Here is an 18,100-nt window from a genome sequence, read left to right on the forward strand (position 1 = left end):
GTATGGAGGAGATGTGTTCCTTCAGGAAGTCATTTATACAAATCGCATCATAAAAGTGAAATACAGGACTCGTATATATCCAAGTATGGTCTACATATGGTGGTTTTCGTTTATTCAATATCCGTACGCTTAAAATTTGACATTTTCAATAAAGTAGACAAAATCGCGGGATTTTTCATTATGAATCGTTTTCGAACATAAACGACGTACAGTGTGGAGACTTGTCAACAGCACTTACGCCTTTGATTACATTTATGTCTGCAAGGACATGGGACGGTTGATTCATGTACATATTGTTTAATTGGGTTAAAGCATAACAGTTTGATGAATACCAAATGGCATGTACTAATTTTCTATTTTGTTGAGCTTTTTTATTTTACTGCATGTGTTGCATCACAAACATGAATCCATTGATTTAAGTGGACTAATCACAGACGTGCCAGAATATGCTCGGTTGATAGTCGCAACAAAAGTTTGCAGGCTTACGACTGTCCTTTGTATCAAGAAGAACCAAAATAAACGTATTCTTACTTTATATATTTCCTTATCTGATACAATTAATCAGTGTGTTATTCAGCGTATTATATCAATACGACGAGATTTCTTTACTTCTGTCAGTTTTGGCGTAACCCTAGTAACCCTATCAACATTACATTGACCAGTCTCTACACTTGATTATTTTCTTCACCCCTTGTTGTATAGTTTTGCAATCTTTGACATATTAAATAGCTAAAGATTTACCATATAACACATTTATTTATTTATTTATTTATTTTATTATTATTATTATTATTATTATTATTATTTGTTTTTTTTTCAGTGGATAAAATAACAAAATGAACAGAAATATTCTTATCCTCATGCAATAAATCATGGAGGCTTCACATGATAATCCCGACTACTTAACTGAGCTCATTCCTTACCGGTGTCCAAAATGTGGTGACTTGCGAAGATTTGCAACTCTTAGAGAGTTGAAACGTCATTTGGAGGGAGATCACTCCTTCAAGATGGGTTGCATCAAACCAAGGAAAAGGTTGCGAGTCTTCAGTCAAGATGCAAAGGATAAGAACAAACTAATAGACAACACCAATATGAGCACGTCTTCTGGAGAAAGATGTTCGGAAGACTCAGCACGTCTGTCCCCTTTACTGCACAGTTACAAGGAAGAAGCCAAAATGCTTGAGATGCAGGTTGAATTTGCGAAACAAGAGGAGCTCAGAAACAAGCTTTCTGGTATAGAGTGCAAGGCGAAAGATACTAAATCTAGTTTACCTAGTGGTTCTGGAACAGATTTCAATAGTGCTGCGCCCGTTAGTAACGAAAAATATTCAAAAACAGATCCATCCAATGACCGAATAGGAGACGCTAACACTACATCATTTGTCAACTATGGGCAAAGTTTTACTAATATCCCTTCGTCACTTTCAAAAACTGATTTTAATGGCATTCCACCTATCAGGTCTGGGTACTCAGAATTTAGGAATGTGCTGGATTCATTGAATCAGGAAGTAATCCGTTCTAGACAAAGACAGTGGGAATATGCAGAATCTCTTCACAAGGCAGAGGATGTTCTGTTGGGGATGGAGAAAGCAGCAGAAGAGAAATGTCAGGAGCAAAGAAGGATCATCCAAAAGCTCTTGATAGGTCTAAATGACAAAGAAGATACCATTCGGTCCACAAGCAATGAGTTAGATGCTTTGCAGTTACAGAGACAGCGACTTTTGAAAGAAACAGAAGATCTTTTTTACAAAGCGGATGAAAGGAATGGAATTCTTAGGCACGAGTTAGAACAAAAAGAAAGGCAAATATCTTGTCTTAACAGAGAGTTGGAAAAGTTAAAAGTTTACTCAGAGACGGAATTAAGGCGAAAGGATGAGGAACTTAAAAATGCAAACAAGGCAACCACACGCTTAGAATGGGAGCGAGAGAATCTGACTCGAGAGGCAGAAGAGTTGCTGAAAAGGGCAAATCTTGACAGTGAGGGACTGAGGAAAACCAACGAAAGGAAAGAGGAACAATTAAGATATGTTAATAAGGAACTGGATAAGCTTAGGTATATTTTCACATTTTGTATCCGTATCCCCACCTCCACTCTCCGAACCCCATCAGTTTTCATAGATAAGAATGTAAATTGTGTTTGAGGAAATGAAATTTTAAAAGTACTCTGCGTCTTAAAATTATTTAGTTTAGTAAACACACACAGAGACAGATATATATATATATATATATATATATATATATATATATATATATATATATATATATATATATATATATATATATAAAGGATAACAGTCCTTTCAAGTGCACTGGATCCAGCAATGGATCGCGTGTGTTAGAGATTGATTAAGATATATGCAATAAACTGACAACGAAGAGTACAAAACTAGTTTCTAAGTAGCCTAACTTATACAAGTGTGTGTGTGTGTGTGTGTGTGTGTGTGTGTGTGTGACTGACGCTGTAAAGTCTGCTTGAGTAAATAGATGTGCACCTGTTTTTTCCTAGTCCGGCCTAAAAAAATAAATAATATCCACGAAAGTAGCAAAACCCAAACAGAAAACAATGTTGTATGTTATTCATGCTAATGGCCAAACCATAAATTGTTTTGCGCAGAATAAAATTCTCTCTCTCTCTCTCTCTCTCTCTCTCTCTCCATGCAACCAATAAAAAGAAACGTTTGACATTAAAGATTTCTTGAATTTTCATTAGTTTTAGCGTTGCACTGCGTTATAACGTTGACGTTGAACAAACTCTGTAATATTGGAATTAACTACGGGAAAAACCATAAATTTTCAAGTAGAAATAAATTAACAACATGCATGCTTGTACCTTTGTGTTGAGATTCCAGTTGTATTAAATTGGGTTCTGGCTTTTTTTTTATTATTAAAGCTGGTGCGGAAGGTTTAATTAATGACCAAACAAACGCTGGTCATGCATTTTAAACTGGAATTGGAATATAGATCATAAGTACATTGTGTTTCATCGTCAATGAAAACAAAAATTTTACAGCTCATTCTTTCCAGATGGGAACAGCAGGACCTTTTGGAACAAAGTATAGAGCTATACAAAAAGGCAGACGAAGGAACGAGTATCCTGAAGGGCATGTTGAAAGCAAAAGATCAACAGCTTAACAATGCGCTTGAAGGACTGAAACATATGCGCGAAGTCCAGGCCCGTTTGTTGGAGGAGTCTCGTTGGCTGACCCAACAAGCTGATGAAAACGGTGATATTATGAAGAAACTCCTCGTAAAAAAGGAGGAACAGTTTCGTGTGGCTCAACATGAACTAGAAAAGCTCAGAGACGGTACGGAGGTTTGTTATATATGTGTTTGTGTTATTTCACTATTCTATATAAAGTTTGTATATTCGCTAATTGTCATCATTCTCAGTACAATGCCTGTATCGGGGGCCCGGGTGACCGAATGGTCTTAAGCCATCGCCTTTACCAATCACAGTCATCTGACCTCTCTCTGCGTGGTTTCGAGTGTGGCTAGGTGAGAAAGCTTGCCAGTAGCTTCTCAGTGGTTCTTACTTGGGTTTTCCTGGTTCGTTCTTCAACAGTTATAGTGCCCGCCATGTATAGCCTTTTGTGTGCTGAAATATGGTGTTAAATCAACAACAACATGCATGTATCACCTTATTGCTGCATAATTTCTGATACAGACGAAGGTCTTTAAGACTAAAGGCGTATGCCGTTTGTTACTAATTTGTTTGCTATTTACTGTATGGGGCATCCAGTGATAGAGAATGTATGAAAGAAATTGATTCATACATATCGATGATATTCCATTTGACTTTTTCGCTTCGAAGAATAGCGTACTTATATTAAGTAGGTACTGAAAGATCGTTAAAGATGCAAGACAATTTTTTTTATGTTCCTTTGATTTTACATAGAATGAGTGTATGATGCCGTCTATGACAACACTGGAAAGTCGAGTCAAAAGATGCAAGACAATTTTGTATGTTCCTTTGTTTTTACATATAATGAGTGTATGATGTCGTCAGTGACAACACTATAGAAAGTCGAGTCAAAAGATGGCAGATATATTTTCTTCCGGGTGTGGTAAATACCATGATAATTGCAGAATATTGATAGTGGCTGAATAATTAGTTTTGCGTTGCAAATCGGTTCGAAAGGTAATAAAAAAAGTTGCCACCTTAATTAGCTTGAAACTCCGCCCACGCTCATTTCCATAAGAAAATCCTGCCTATAGTATAAAAACTATGAACATGTAAGCTTAAAAACTTTAAACAAAAGTAGGATACACATCACAATTAAAGCAATAGTTTGCGAATTCTATTTACTACCAATACAATGTTTCCTATATTTCAGTTCTGTTGATGAGAACAGTTCGCACATGTTGTCCCACATGGTGTTATATTTTGTAACCACTCATATTATGAAACAATGTGTAACTAACCACAATTGACACATGTTTCACTGACACTCTCAGAATTTATCCTTAGATTTGAATTACGAAACTTTTCAAAATGTTGAGATTTTTGCGAAAGGTATAGATTGTTCATCGAATGAAAAATTAACTCTTCGGTTCTTGAAAAAAGAATTAAGGGATTATTTGGAAATCTTAAAACAAATTTCCAGTTATACCACCCCCACCCCAGTCTGTTTTGTGTCTGTTTTGTGTGCATTTTGATTCTTTGAATATTAAGTGAAAACTTCAAAGTTGCCAAGCAACCAAAAAGGAAGATAATTACAAATTTAAAGTCGAGGATGAAAATGTGATTTTTTAGTGAAACTTGGACCAGGCCTGATTTTATAGCTCTCTCACTGGTTTTAGGTAGTTAGAAACGCGGGTCTGATTTTATAGCCCTGTCATTGGCTTTATGTAATTAGACAAGAAGCCGTCAGGTAAAGATGACTGACATGTAGAAACGGTCTAGGAGGTTCTTTTTGCGCCAGTGTTACTGTTTACCAGATTCTCAAAAGGTTGATTAAATGAAAAACTCTGGAACCAACACTTAGCCAAGCTTGAGACTTGACGTGTGCGAAAAAAGGAAAGAAAAGAAAAACACTTATTTTGGTAATATGATAGGGAGACTAAGAACCTAAAGGATTTATGTCCTCTGATTCCGATTTCTTATTGAGGTTGTTATAAGAGTTACAACCAAAAGCATCATAGTCTAAATGTTCACAGTCTGCAGTCCATTGATTCACAATATGCTTTGTACAGATGAGAAAAACCTTCGAGAGAGCAGCGCTTTCTTTGCCAGCAGGGCAGAAAGTAATTCAGCCATTATCGAAAATCTCCAGGAATTAGTCCGGAGGAAGGAAGAAGAACTAAGTAAAACAAAGACGTAAGTTAGCCCACCAGTGTTCATGAAAGCGAAGTAAAATCAGCTATAAAATTCTTCCCCTCTTCCATTTAATTTTTTTTTCTTCTTCGTCTTTCTCCATTTTTTCTGCTATGAATTGTAAAGCTATAATCTTTTTATTCTATTTCTTAAAGGTACGAATATGTAACTGTTTGTATTTTATGCCTGAAAAATATAATTTAATTTCAGTTGTTCGACTGATAGAGATATATCTTTACTAGGTCATAACAAGAAATATTAATGAATCTGCCTTATTCATGTTTTGATAAATAGAAATTGTTGAAGTTTGAAGAAAAATGTTTACCAGATAAGTCTTCTAGGTGTGGCTAACCAACGTTAACAAACATAATTACTGTAATTCACATTGCATCATCATCATCATTATTATTATTATTATTATTATTATCCAGAGAGCTTTCTTCTCTGAAGAAATTCATACGCCAAACGGCAGAGAAAGAGCGAGTGGCACGTGCCAAATTGGAAAAGTTCATAGGAGAACTGATTGATAGGGCAGACAGAGCAGAGAAAGAAATCAGAACACTGACTCGAACAAGTGACAATAGTTCACCCGGAAGCCAGAGTTATATCCACACGAATGTAGATGATACAGTGAATGTGAGAACGGTATTCTGGTTTTCGTGTCCATCATATATTTATTTATTTATTTATTTATTTATTTATTATTATTATTATTATTATTATTATTATTAAAGAACACGGTAAAGGACTGAATTGTTAAATGTGCCTCGCATGACAGCATGTTAAACGTAACCCGGCAAGAAATTTTCGTTTGCTTCGACGACTGGATTCAAAGCCAAGAGAACCTTAGAAGTTATTGTTCAAAAGCTTGTTGCAGTCTCTATCTATGGTTAAGCATACCTCGGCCAGCATCATAAAAGGATCAGCATTTTGATTGGTTATTACTCCTATTCATGTATTCGTTTAATCTTCTTTTTGTACTTGATGATGTTGTTCGTTTTTTCTTTGTCTTCTTCTTATTTTTCATCTCTTTTCGTCTCGTCAATATGACAAGATGTAAGTTGAGGAAATGATTAACCAAAGAATTACAAGTAACACAATTACGCGCATTCGAACACAAAAGCCGCTTTTGGCATTTTAAGATGAATAAAAACAAAATACTTTGATAAACCCGAAAAGTAAGGATGTATGAAATGTACGTGCAGTTAACCATTTAATTTTGCATGCAGTTCGTGGGTTATATTATGTTAAAAGTTTCAAAAGATTCATCCTTGTACTAAACGAAAAGCTTGTCTTCAATTTTCGAAGGAACATGTCAAACCAAGTCGGTCACATGGTAATGGAACGCAGCAGAGTATGTGGACAAGAAAACTTGCTGAGGACTTTGCCACCGGAAAGCATACTCATGAAAGGTACTGAGAAAGTTTCGTATCTTATCCGGATACATGATTCCATATATATATATATATATATATATATATATATATATATATATATATATATATATATATATATATATATATATATATATTTTTTTTTTTTTTTTTTTAAAGTCCTACTTTATGTCATTATGGAAACAAAATTGTTCTATTGGACTTTGATCTTTGAGTACTCGACAGAAGAGATCTTACTGACATCCTTAGTCCGAGAACTCAATTTATGTAGAGAAAAGGTAGCATGTGTTTAGATACATACGGAATTAAACTTTAACAGAGTATAATGTTTCTTTGATTTCGAACTGCAGCAATCGATCATTCTTGTCAAAGATAAAGCTTTCTTTGGGTTTCAGACTTGTTATAAGGAATATAATGTATGCTCATGATCCAGCTAGTACGATCTTATGGGTTATAACTATACTAGTACGATCTTATGGGTTATAACTATACTAGTACGATCTTATGGGTTATAACTATAAAGTACTTTCTAAACAAAGTTAATGGAACTTAATTTATTGCAGTATGTCTGTTCAACTTGATTTATTGCAGTATGTCTACCAAAAATATGCAGGATTCATCGGCTAGAAGACAAAGAGATTCAAAACAACCTCCACAGAAACCCTGCATAAAAGGCAAAATCAACCCTCTAGGACACCAGATTGTGGACCTTGGTGTGGACTCTTGGTTTGAAAATTATCCTGGTTTTTCATTGCGTCCCGTACCAGATCAACTAAAAGAATCGCCTGGACGATCGATAACACACCAAGTGGTAGAAGCAAACAACAGTGATAGAACTGTTGTGGATTCAACAAGACCAGAAGAAACAAACTATTCCTTCGGCGTGAGTAAGCATGTGCATGATGGTGTCAGTAATCCTGAAGCAGTGAACTTGCACTTGCAGCATGTACAAATGAATGGAAATATTAGCTCTCCTCGAAGAGGGGTTCGGTCTCATGGTGATCTGCAAGACACAAATTGTCACTTTCAAGTTGGGGCTCAGTTTGTATCGCATAAGCATGTATATAAGTCACAAAATAATGCATATAATAGTGATACTCAAACTGTATTTCAATTTCCCGATGATCTACATGCAGATACTAGTCGTGCACAAGATGGGATGCATCTCTGTACTAATAAGAATGCTCAGCATAATATATTGCATGATCCGCTAAAATACAAGGCAAGTAGCGAGAGTCAACACTATGCTACTAGGCAAGAGAAAGAAATTATGTTTAAGCAAAGAGGGGAATTGGCTACGAGAGGGAATCAACATATTGTCCAATCAGATGTTCTTGAATACCCGTACGCGACCAAACCGAAATTAGAAAGGCATGGAGGGGATCTGCGGCAGACCAAAAAGCAACTTCTTCAACCTGACCTCGTCGGTTCTGACAGACTTGTAAACCAAATATCTGTCATGGCGCAAGAGGAGGTACATTATCCAAATGAAGAGGATGAAAGCGAAGCCAACGACCCAGAAGCGCCGCTTGCCAAACAAATCATTAGTAACAGGCGCTACGACACATTCGGTATGGAACATTTTCAACTCCAACCAAACGTTTCCGAACAACGAAGTAAAGCAATGGTACAACTAGCTGGTTTCGACAACCCACCAGAACAAATACCTGTAATGCTACAAGAGCACCAGAAAGGTGGCCGACATCAAGCAAGATCCGTCCGAAATGAAACATATGGTCAAGAAGCACCACTACAGATAAACATAAACAGCAGTGGACCTCACGACTCTTACGCTCAAGAACAATATGATTCAGACATTTTGTCTCCACCTATATCTTTTCGAGATTACTCTAGTATGCCTTGCGGTCTAAATGATCCTAAATATTTCAGAAACGAGGTTGACTACGATGACATAAATTACCAAAATGAACCGGGTAATGACGAAATTGGCAAGTACCAACCATTTCCCTGCATTACCAAAAAACACGTTATCCCATCTGTCAAGCTAGAGAGATTGCATCGATTTTCAAAAAGTGAAGCAGACCTTCCCACACATTTGAAAACACCACCTAATCATATCCATGCTGACCATGGTTATCTAAACAAGAAGCTTGGCTCAAAAAAGGCCACACCTCAAAAGGGTTATCACTTATCACAGCCGGTTAAAGCAAACTTTAGGAGACATATCAGAATTGTTCCTGGTCCAATCAACATTGACCCAGGAGGACATCTTTCTAGAAAGGCCGCCACGTCTTTGAATGAGTATATGTTACCACAACATAATGATGTAGATGATTCTATTCTGCCAGATCGTCCTAGCTCTAGCTACAGACGTCGAACAAAATCTCAGTCCCCTTCAGCTCGAAGACGCGACAGACGAAGTGTGGATCCTGATTGCAACTATGAGGTTGTTCCATATTATCACTGTCATACATTTTAAAATAATCTTTACCTGCCACTTTCAGCGATTTAATGCATATTTCGACTTAAAGAACAGACTTAAAGACTTAATAATGTTTACTCGATTAATTCTTCTCAGTATATTATTGTTTTGCAATTTCATGGTGTTTGTTTCTGTAATCTTGTCGTTGAACATGTTTTATGTGTTATCTAATACTGTAAAGCACTTGGAGCTTCTAAAGATTAGGTGCTGTGCCTAGTCTACATTATTATTATTATTATTACATTTTGGGGTAATCTGCTTTTTTCAATATTTTCAAACCTTACTTTTAATTGCTTATTTGATGAAATCACTTAATTTAAAAGACAGTACATGTATATTTACATTACTCCAGATTTTTCCCCAAATTAAAGGCTTTATTTATTGTTTTGAAATTTTATCTTTCCTCCTTTCTTTAGATACCGACTCCTTAAATTAAGTTCCTTATTTTTCTGACGCGATGTTGACAAATCTTGAAATTTGTAGCCCTCTTATTATCCTGCATGTTGATTGTTACAAATTTATTGACGCAGCAACATCACAACCACGTGTGTTTTTGTGATCGAAAAGTTCTTCACTGAATGTGTCATTTGTTGCATTTAATTAATTCTATGACTGTGCATGTGCATCGGTTTGCTATGTAACGACATTTCCGATGGGTTCGTCATGCGCCTTGCTCTACCGTATAATCAGACCGGTCACTGTTTGCCAACTTTATTTTTCCTAACCTGTACGTAATTGCCAGCAAAAGCGCTGTTCCTTTGATTTAATTTTGTTTGGCTTTGTTTTCTTTTATTGTCTTCATCGCTTGAAGCAAAGTTAGAACACTATCATTTAATTTAAAAATTCATATTAATTTTTGTTTAATGTTCAGCAGGTTCATTGTAATTGCATATATTGACTTACAAACGTGCCAAGACTATTTAAAGCATCCCATTTTATACGCATAAACAAACGCAATTTGGGAATTCCCATTTTTTTTTTCAATGACTATACATATAAAGAAAATATGCTAGAAAGTCAAAACTGATTATTGCTTCCAATTCCTTCATGAAGGTTTCTTCAAATGTAACAATTTGCTGATGCAGATGTTTTACTGTTTTGTTTTGGAATACGTTAACATAATAGATATGTAATGTATTCTTATATCTCGCTTAATTTATTTCGGAATAAAATTACCATTTTAGAGAATACTTACAATAACTTCATAAAATACACTTGAGACAACATTTCTAATATCGATAAACCCTGCTGCAAATATTAAATTCAAGCTGTCAATCTCGCATGACGATGCTGGTAAAGTAAATAAATAACTAGCATATTTCTTTGTCTAGGACGACCGGGTAGAAGATTCTTACACATTTTCTGGTGATATTATCCCGCCACGGAACTTGAGGAAACTATCCGTTGCACCCATTCCCATTGTAAGACCAATTCGAAGGAGTCAAGGTACGTAGCGATAGTTTCTAATAAGCTATATGATGCAGTAATACGCGACATCCTTAAAGTACGAGAACACTGCCGTTCATTGACGAACGGGTGGTCTACTGTATAATTGTATTTTCCTTGCGATTTCGCTGGAAAGACCAGTCATCTTTACTTGATTTATTCATATTAAGTAGCCACTGCGAACCGCAAAATAAATATACATTGCTTGAATTATTTATGCTGTAATCACTCGTAATTTTCACACAAGTTACGCTCTTGTGGAGGAAAATATATTTCCTATTTAATTTAAACATTGTGGAAGTTAAGTACCGATTTAATGATCTGCCTGTATGCAAAATATCCCCTTTTAAACATAATTTCTTTCACTGTCTTTTTGTAGCAGAAGTTAACCGGTTTGATTATGGTTTGAGTAGAGGCAAGTATGACTCCAAAGGACCAAGACTTGACCAGTCATGTAGTAGTGGTAGGTGAAATTTACAATTTATCTGACGCACGAGATTTCATTCGGCGATGTCCCATATAGCATGAACCGAAATACTTATACGTGTCCATGAAAGCAACTTGTGAAGACTGTAAAGTTGTAACCTATGGTATATCACATTATTATAATTCAGTTACCGGGTAGAACAAGTACAAATTTCTTTACAAAATGTATTAGCTAAGTTACCGTAATTAAGTATACTAAACTACATGTCCTTTCGCGTCCGTGACAGATCTTAACATTAACAGTTTGATTTTAGACTGGACGGCGTACACAAGCTAACATTCTTCACACGAAAAAGAGGTAGCATAAACATTTTTAAAAAGATGTAAACAGTGACAAGTTAGGACATTGTAAAAAGGAGCTCTCTATGGTCCAAAAACAAAGCAATTAAAATTATTGTTCTTTTGATTGCAGATAACGATGAAGAAGATAAACAGGTGGATACAGATGGTTATGTCAATAATGGCAACTTCGAACAAATCATCGACGAAAATGGAATCATATGGGAAGACAACCAGGACACGCTTCCTGACATTTCCGATTCTGAATTGGACAGAATCAGTCCATCCGGAACCGAAGCGGTCAGCGGAAACATGACCAACTGTCCGATAACTCCAAAATACCGCGAAGATGTATCAGTTTCATCCAGACAGAGCATACAAAGTAGACAAAATCAGACAGCTCCTAGCAAGAAAGGTAATATATCTAACAGTGGAGCCGTGGAAAGGTCGAATCATTCAAACGGACAGGTTTCAAAATTCGGAGCAGATGTACAATCTGATGTTAATATGTCAAGACAGACATATGAAAACCCTCCGCAAAAGAACCAACCTATATCGTCTGCAAATGAAAAGATATCAGACTCTGAGTTCGTTTGGAGTAATTGTGATAACGGTAGAAGAATGTTTGGTAAAGATACCACCAGCATGAGCTTGTCAGCCAGTGATTTGCATAGTAGTGAACGATATTCTTCTAAATCTTCATCTAGTGATTCCAATAGCTTCTTGAAATCTCAGTCTCCGCTAGATTCTCGTTCCAAGTACCTCTCGGGGGAGGAAGAGAGTAAACGGTCCAGACTCTTTCAGCCAATCAAATCACCTATTACAAAGAGTGGATCGGACCAAGACCTAACATCAGGTGGAAGGGAGGTGCATGCGACTTTCATTGTGCGGGAGAATAACGACACTAAATTTACCTCTCCCGATAGTATGCTTTTTGAAAAGTTCAATGAGGCAAATAAAGAAGAACGCTCTACAGATGTAACTTTATCTCATAACAGCGAATATAATCGGAAGAGTCCGATTAGTGACATGCCTGAACTTTTAACAGAAGAAAACTATTCTGTCAAGTCAGACTGTGAAACATCGTTTAGAAATATTGACTTAGCACAAAAACCCACAAGTCTTGGACCGAACACTGAAGCATTTATCAGAGGAAGTCCTTCAGTCAAAGCTTTCAAAGACAAACTCGACGCTGTTGCTCAGAAGTACGGTGTTAAATCGAGATATGCCAAAACACCGGAAGCGAAACAAGAGCAGTCCTTATTCTATCGAGATAAGGTAAATGCTATTGCACAGAAATATAGTTTAAAATCGATAATATCAAATCCAGCTGAAAATGATGACTTTAGAAGACAGTCCTGTCCAGAGAGAGCTACTAGTCCTGGAAAATCACAAAGTCCTAGTCGATTTTCTAGCAGCGGGGGAATTTCCAGTTCTGAAAAACGATACGGATTAGGTACACAATCTGATAAGGGAGAACGTTCAAAATACGATCTGCACCTTGACAATGATAACAGTTTTAATCGAGACAGATCATCCAGTTTCGATAGACAACATAATTCGGATAGGAAGCGGAGTGAAATTTGTCAAATATCGTGTGATAAGTTACCAGGGGAAAGTGGTGAAATCCGTGAAGACAGACGTACTAGTTCTCCAAAAGAATTTTTTTCAGGTGTGGAGAGACATTCTTGCGATGAAACACACGTTGATCAGGATAGGAAATTTAGTAATGACAAAGTCTTTCTTTCTGATAGACGGTTAACTCCAAATAAACTCACAAGTCCTGACAGACATGAAAGTTTGGATGGAAAAGTTAACGAGGAAGCTTGTAATAATAGCACGTCTTCAGATATAACCGCTAGTAAAAGGACAATTCCGAGGAAATCACCTATGCCTTATTCATCAAGTGATGCAGTCGATGAGAAGTTGGAGGAAGCTGAGTATATCGATGATTGGGAAATGGACAATGTTTGGAGGGATGCATCTCAACATTCGAAAGTACTTAAATCGCCGTCTAATGAAAATCTGGACAAGACCGATAAGTCTAGTATTAAGCATGAACATGGGTCGATAGATAAAGAAAAGAACGGACAAGAAGACAAAGTCAAAGAAATAGAGTCTTTACATATTCGTGATGTTAGCTACGAATTCAGTGACATGTCACAAAAAGAGGAAATGGATAAGAAAATGGACACGCGCATGCCAGATGCAAGGAATGATCATTCATCTGTTCTAAATCCAGATGATAGTGCAAAGGACACGTTTGTTAAACATGACGCAGGCAACACTTTGGAAAATGAAAAAAACGATCGCCGCTCAGACTATTCAACTGATGCCATCGAGTTGTCCTACAATGACAACATTGAAGACCTGCGTCATAATAGCAGAGAATTGGAAAACATGAATTTCAAAGATGCTGCAAGACTTGCATCATTAAGTGAAGGTCAAACTATAAAACAGGCCATTAATACAATAATCACAGTTGCAAATGTACATCAAGAAGATTTAGATGACTGCGAAGAATATGTGCCGGAAATGGATGATCTCCCAGAGTATGCACAGGCGCTGTCTAATCTTCAACAATCTGGGTCGATGTTTGCTGAACCCATCATAGAATCATCCTCAGTTGACGGTGACTCGAATACACAATCTTTTATGGACCAAAACAATCTTACGGAGACAGAACTTGACACGGATGCAGACTCTCACAGAATATCACAAGACATTTCAAGTGGGACTGACAAAGACGGATACAAAATTAGGGTGAAAAAGAAAGTGTATTCTAAAAGTCGCATCAAAAGGCAGACAGCCAAGCGACATGTTCTTTCGCCCGCCTCCTCACAAGGTTAGACTTCAATTATGATGGTGGCGGACTTCTCAAAGGTGAAGGTTTTATGTCATCTGATTTTGGGAATTAACACTATCCTTCTATTAACTAAATGTTCTAATTTATCACTAGTGTTACATCTTAGTTTCTGACCAAAGACATCCATATTAAAATTTATTTTCTAGATGCGGTTAAAAGAAGAGATATGATCAAACAAACTGACTGCTGATGAAAATGTTAATATTTAAATAACATTTATAGCATTGTTGTACCAAAGTGCATGTGATGCATTGTGCGTGTGTGTGTGTGTGTGTGCTTGCGTGCACGTGTGTGTGTGTGTAGTTTATAAAATATTATGCATTGTGTGTGTTTGCGTGCACGCGCGTGATACATTTTGGTTGTGTTTGCGTGCACGCGCGTGTGTGTGTAGTAGATGGGTGAAACCTTTGAAAATACCACACACACACACACGTTCATATTTAAATCCACAAAAGCACAAATACACGTGTACATGTATGTTTCAAGCGTCCAAGCGTTAATCACAACTGAGAAAGGTGCAAGAAAGTCTTTTTGTTTCTACACGACGGTCACAGCTCATACACTACTTGCTATTGTTTATCATGAGGCATGCACCGTTTGTTTTTAGTGCTAGCATACGAGTATGATTTGAGCGTTTTATTCGGTCAAAACTTAGTAGTTTGTTACGCTTTGGTACTTGGGGATTAGTGTGGAAGTGTTATCGTTGGTTATACACTTATTATCATTATTAATAACAAAGAAAGCAATATAATAAGAAAACAGATGAATGGATGAATAACGTAAAAACAAACGAATGAACTCATCCCTTTTATTTTCAATTGTTTCCTATTCCTTAAGTTAAAAGGATGATTTTCAAAAGTGGCCATACAACAAATATTTCGATGTTGATTCATTTGGTCAGTATAATGATTCGCTTGATAAATTCTCTTTGTTTCCTTCAAAAATAAAGGTATCAGTATATTCATCGTCACATTGATGTCTTTACTTTAGCAGGGCCTTTATTGTTCCGTATAATTTCAGTAGATTTGTACAGGTCGAAAGCGGATTTATTGCATTATTCTCCGTTTTAATTCGTATTTTGTGACTGACATATTCCTCAGTATTTCCCTCCATGATTTAAAAAAATAGAAATCGCTTTATCATGAGACACAAACAGATTCCGGATGAAATTAAACTAGAAACCTGAATGATAAACAATCACTTCAGACATTTTAAATTTTACTTTTATGTACATGAAAATGCATTTAAGAGGGAAAGGACACAAGTGTATGGGTCACTAAATGGTCACAGAGATATATTGAGGTGATCGTATGTATGGAACCGATACGTCATTCTTTTGGAATTCTTTACAGAAACTGTGTTTGTTTTAGTAGGTCCTATGCTAGAATGCGAACCTGCACACTTTCGAATCGGTCGCGAGTTCGATAGCTAACCAATGAGTCACACTTGCTTCTGACTCCAGTTGTCGTCTCTTCAGACATGCAGGAGGGTGCAATGTGCTATTTTGTATCCCCGAGCGCTTTGGGAGTTACAGAAACATAATTAATAATCCGACAGAGTGAAGGCAATTTAACTGTTAGCTCTCTGAGTATCTGAGAAGACACTGTTAATTCAGTTTATAAAGTAGTTGTACCCATATGCATATAACAAAATCCCGTTATTAGGTCTTCTGGGATTGAATGCGTAGCTGCGTGTATTAATCCATTTTTGAAATCGTGTGAGCACGTGCGCGAGCTTACCCGAATATATGTGGGTGATTTTTTAATTTTTTTATAACACATTAAAATTCTGATGTCAGATGGGTTTTTCATGACCAAATATGCTATCCTGGTTATATTATTATTGTTATTATTATTATTATTATTATTGTAACAATCCAGGAGTTTTACTTGACTGAGTGGTGTCAAACCCTGATGCGATTCCGTTAAAGTTTTCCCTTAATTCCAAAAATCTCTACACGTCTACTGTTGTAAAGTAGAGGATTCAACGTGTCCATTCTGTATAATTTTACTCTAATTAATACAAGACCACAGATCTCACAACTTCCCAATTTTCTATCAACCGCACATCTGCAAGAAGGAGGGTGCAATGTGCTATGTTGTATCCCCGAGCTCGTCGGGAGTTACGATCATTATCTTTCTGTAACGTATCGTCAGCATTTCACGCCGTACAGCTATACAACTCCCTCTAATACACATATTTACTAGCCAAGGTTCCGATAACCCTATCTACACCTTGGCGGATCGAACAGCTATATTGGTGCTCTGTCCTTGCGACATCTTGGATTTCATGTGTTGCCTCCCTTAGTATGTACTGCCAACTAACCATTGGCGTGGTACATTGTACATCGGCCGTGGAAATTAACCTAAAACGAAGCGCTATAAACAAATGCGCATACTCCAAATTTATGACATTATTATTATTGAAATAATTACTTTAATTTGGTAAAAAATGGTTTTAGGCTGTTTTGGGCAGAATCTTGTACATTGCCGCTATTGTGATTGATGCCGCTATTGTGATTGATGTATTGATTTAAAAACAAAACAAACAAAGAAAAAATTATTTGATATTAAGATTATTAAGAAAGTACATGAGAATGAGAAACTTTGTATTCTTCTAAACTTCAAATCGCACACACGTGCATTCTAACAATGCGTTCTTTAGCATTTGTATTTATAGGTTACTGCATTTGTAAGGGAAAATATGAACGAGTTTTTCGGATGGAAATACTGCACAGCCTTACGAGTCCATTTGACAAAAAGAGTTCATATTTTCCCATACAAATGCAATAATCTTTTTTTTTTATTATATGCTCATTTTTTAATTCTGTCTAAGGCTTAATTATGTAAACAAAAACACACTACACGAAACAAAGTAACTGAATGTATGCTGTATTCCAAACTAAATACACATGCGCAGATTTATCATTACACAACAACAACATTATTAATGCGTACATAACTCTGCCCAGATAAATTTAAACTTCGTCGCGCTAAACATAACTTTCGAAAGAAAATGTTATTTTGGTCTACATTAAATTTAAATTTGGAGTCATATTGTGAATGAATGCAATAACTTTTCTATTTTGTCGATTCTACGAAATTTCGCGATTATGGACCTTATTTATCTATCAATTGTATATGAAGTACATCGGATTGAAGCAGCGAGTGAAAAGCGTGTTGACATCTGCAAGTGTGTTTCTGTTCTGTCATTTGAATGTTTGAAATCATAATAGAGGAAAATATGAAGTCTTTCAATTGCAATTATCAAAAAGACGCTTTGGAATTTAATGTTTATTTCATTTTGAGTGCAATAAGGAAGATTTAATTGCACTTGGAATATAGTCGAAATTACAATAAAATTTCGAAATGTATAATTAAACTTGAGAGCCCATGACATGGGTCATGTAATCAGGATTTGCAGAACGAAGAAAGTACATTTTGAGGAAATTCAGGATGTAAAACTATAAGTATATTTTTGCCATTTTTATTTTCAGCTAAAGAAGACAGTTTATGCCTTGTCACTCGCATGTTATTTGTAAGGTCCCTGTCTGGAGTCTATAACTAGCATAAATCCGAAACATTGTATCAAAAAAGTTAACGCGGAATGTGCCAGAGCAGCTGGTATGTGGTAGTCCACGAAACACCTCCTTGAGTTCATTCAGAAACAAATAATCAACCAAAGCATAATTCGTCTACTACATTAGTGTACATGATTTGTTTACAAAGTAGTTCCTAATACACTATTGGGTACACGTGAATTCAATATGAAGTTGAGCGCAAGTACAATATCGTAAAATATTGAACGATTCTGACAATGTAAAGTTAACGGAGACAAAAAATGAGCATATAATAACAAATTATGTTATTACG

The 18,100-nt window shown here is 36.2% G+C and overlaps 1 protein-coding gene across 4 annotated transcripts in view; it reads left to right on the top strand.

The window, feature by feature from the left end:
- Window positions 1-18,100, top strand: part of LOC149772507 (uncharacterized) — a 64,756-nt gene that overhangs the window by 8,986 nt on the left and 37,670 nt on the right. Inside the window, exons 2-10 of one of the 4 annotated variants that reach the window (XM_089947738.1) lie at window positions 821-2,053; window positions 3,025-3,305; window positions 5,194-5,317; window positions 5,746-5,959; window positions 6,623-6,726; window positions 7,300-7,591; window positions 10,483-10,597; window positions 10,980-11,060; window positions 11,496-14,207. In XM_089947738.1, the coding sequence (XP_089803864.1) occupies window positions 873-2,053; window positions 3,025-3,305; window positions 5,194-5,317; window positions 5,746-5,959; window positions 6,623-6,726; window positions 7,300-7,591; window positions 10,483-10,597; window positions 10,980-11,060; window positions 11,496-14,207 (5,104 nt within the window). In that variant the 5' untranslated portion in view covers window positions 821-872. The other 3 variants (XM_089947739.1, XM_089947737.1, XM_089947740.1) reach the window with 3 other exon arrangements.

This window comes from Sinohyriopsis cumingii, unplaced genomic scaffold, assembly GCF_028554795.1.
Source record: "Sinohyriopsis cumingii isolate HCF-2022 unplaced genomic scaffold, ASM2855479v2 utg001437l, whole genome shotgun sequence".
In the NCBI taxonomy this organism is placed as follows: domain Eukaryota; kingdom Metazoa; phylum Mollusca; class Bivalvia; order Unionida; family Unionidae; genus Sinohyriopsis; species Sinohyriopsis cumingii.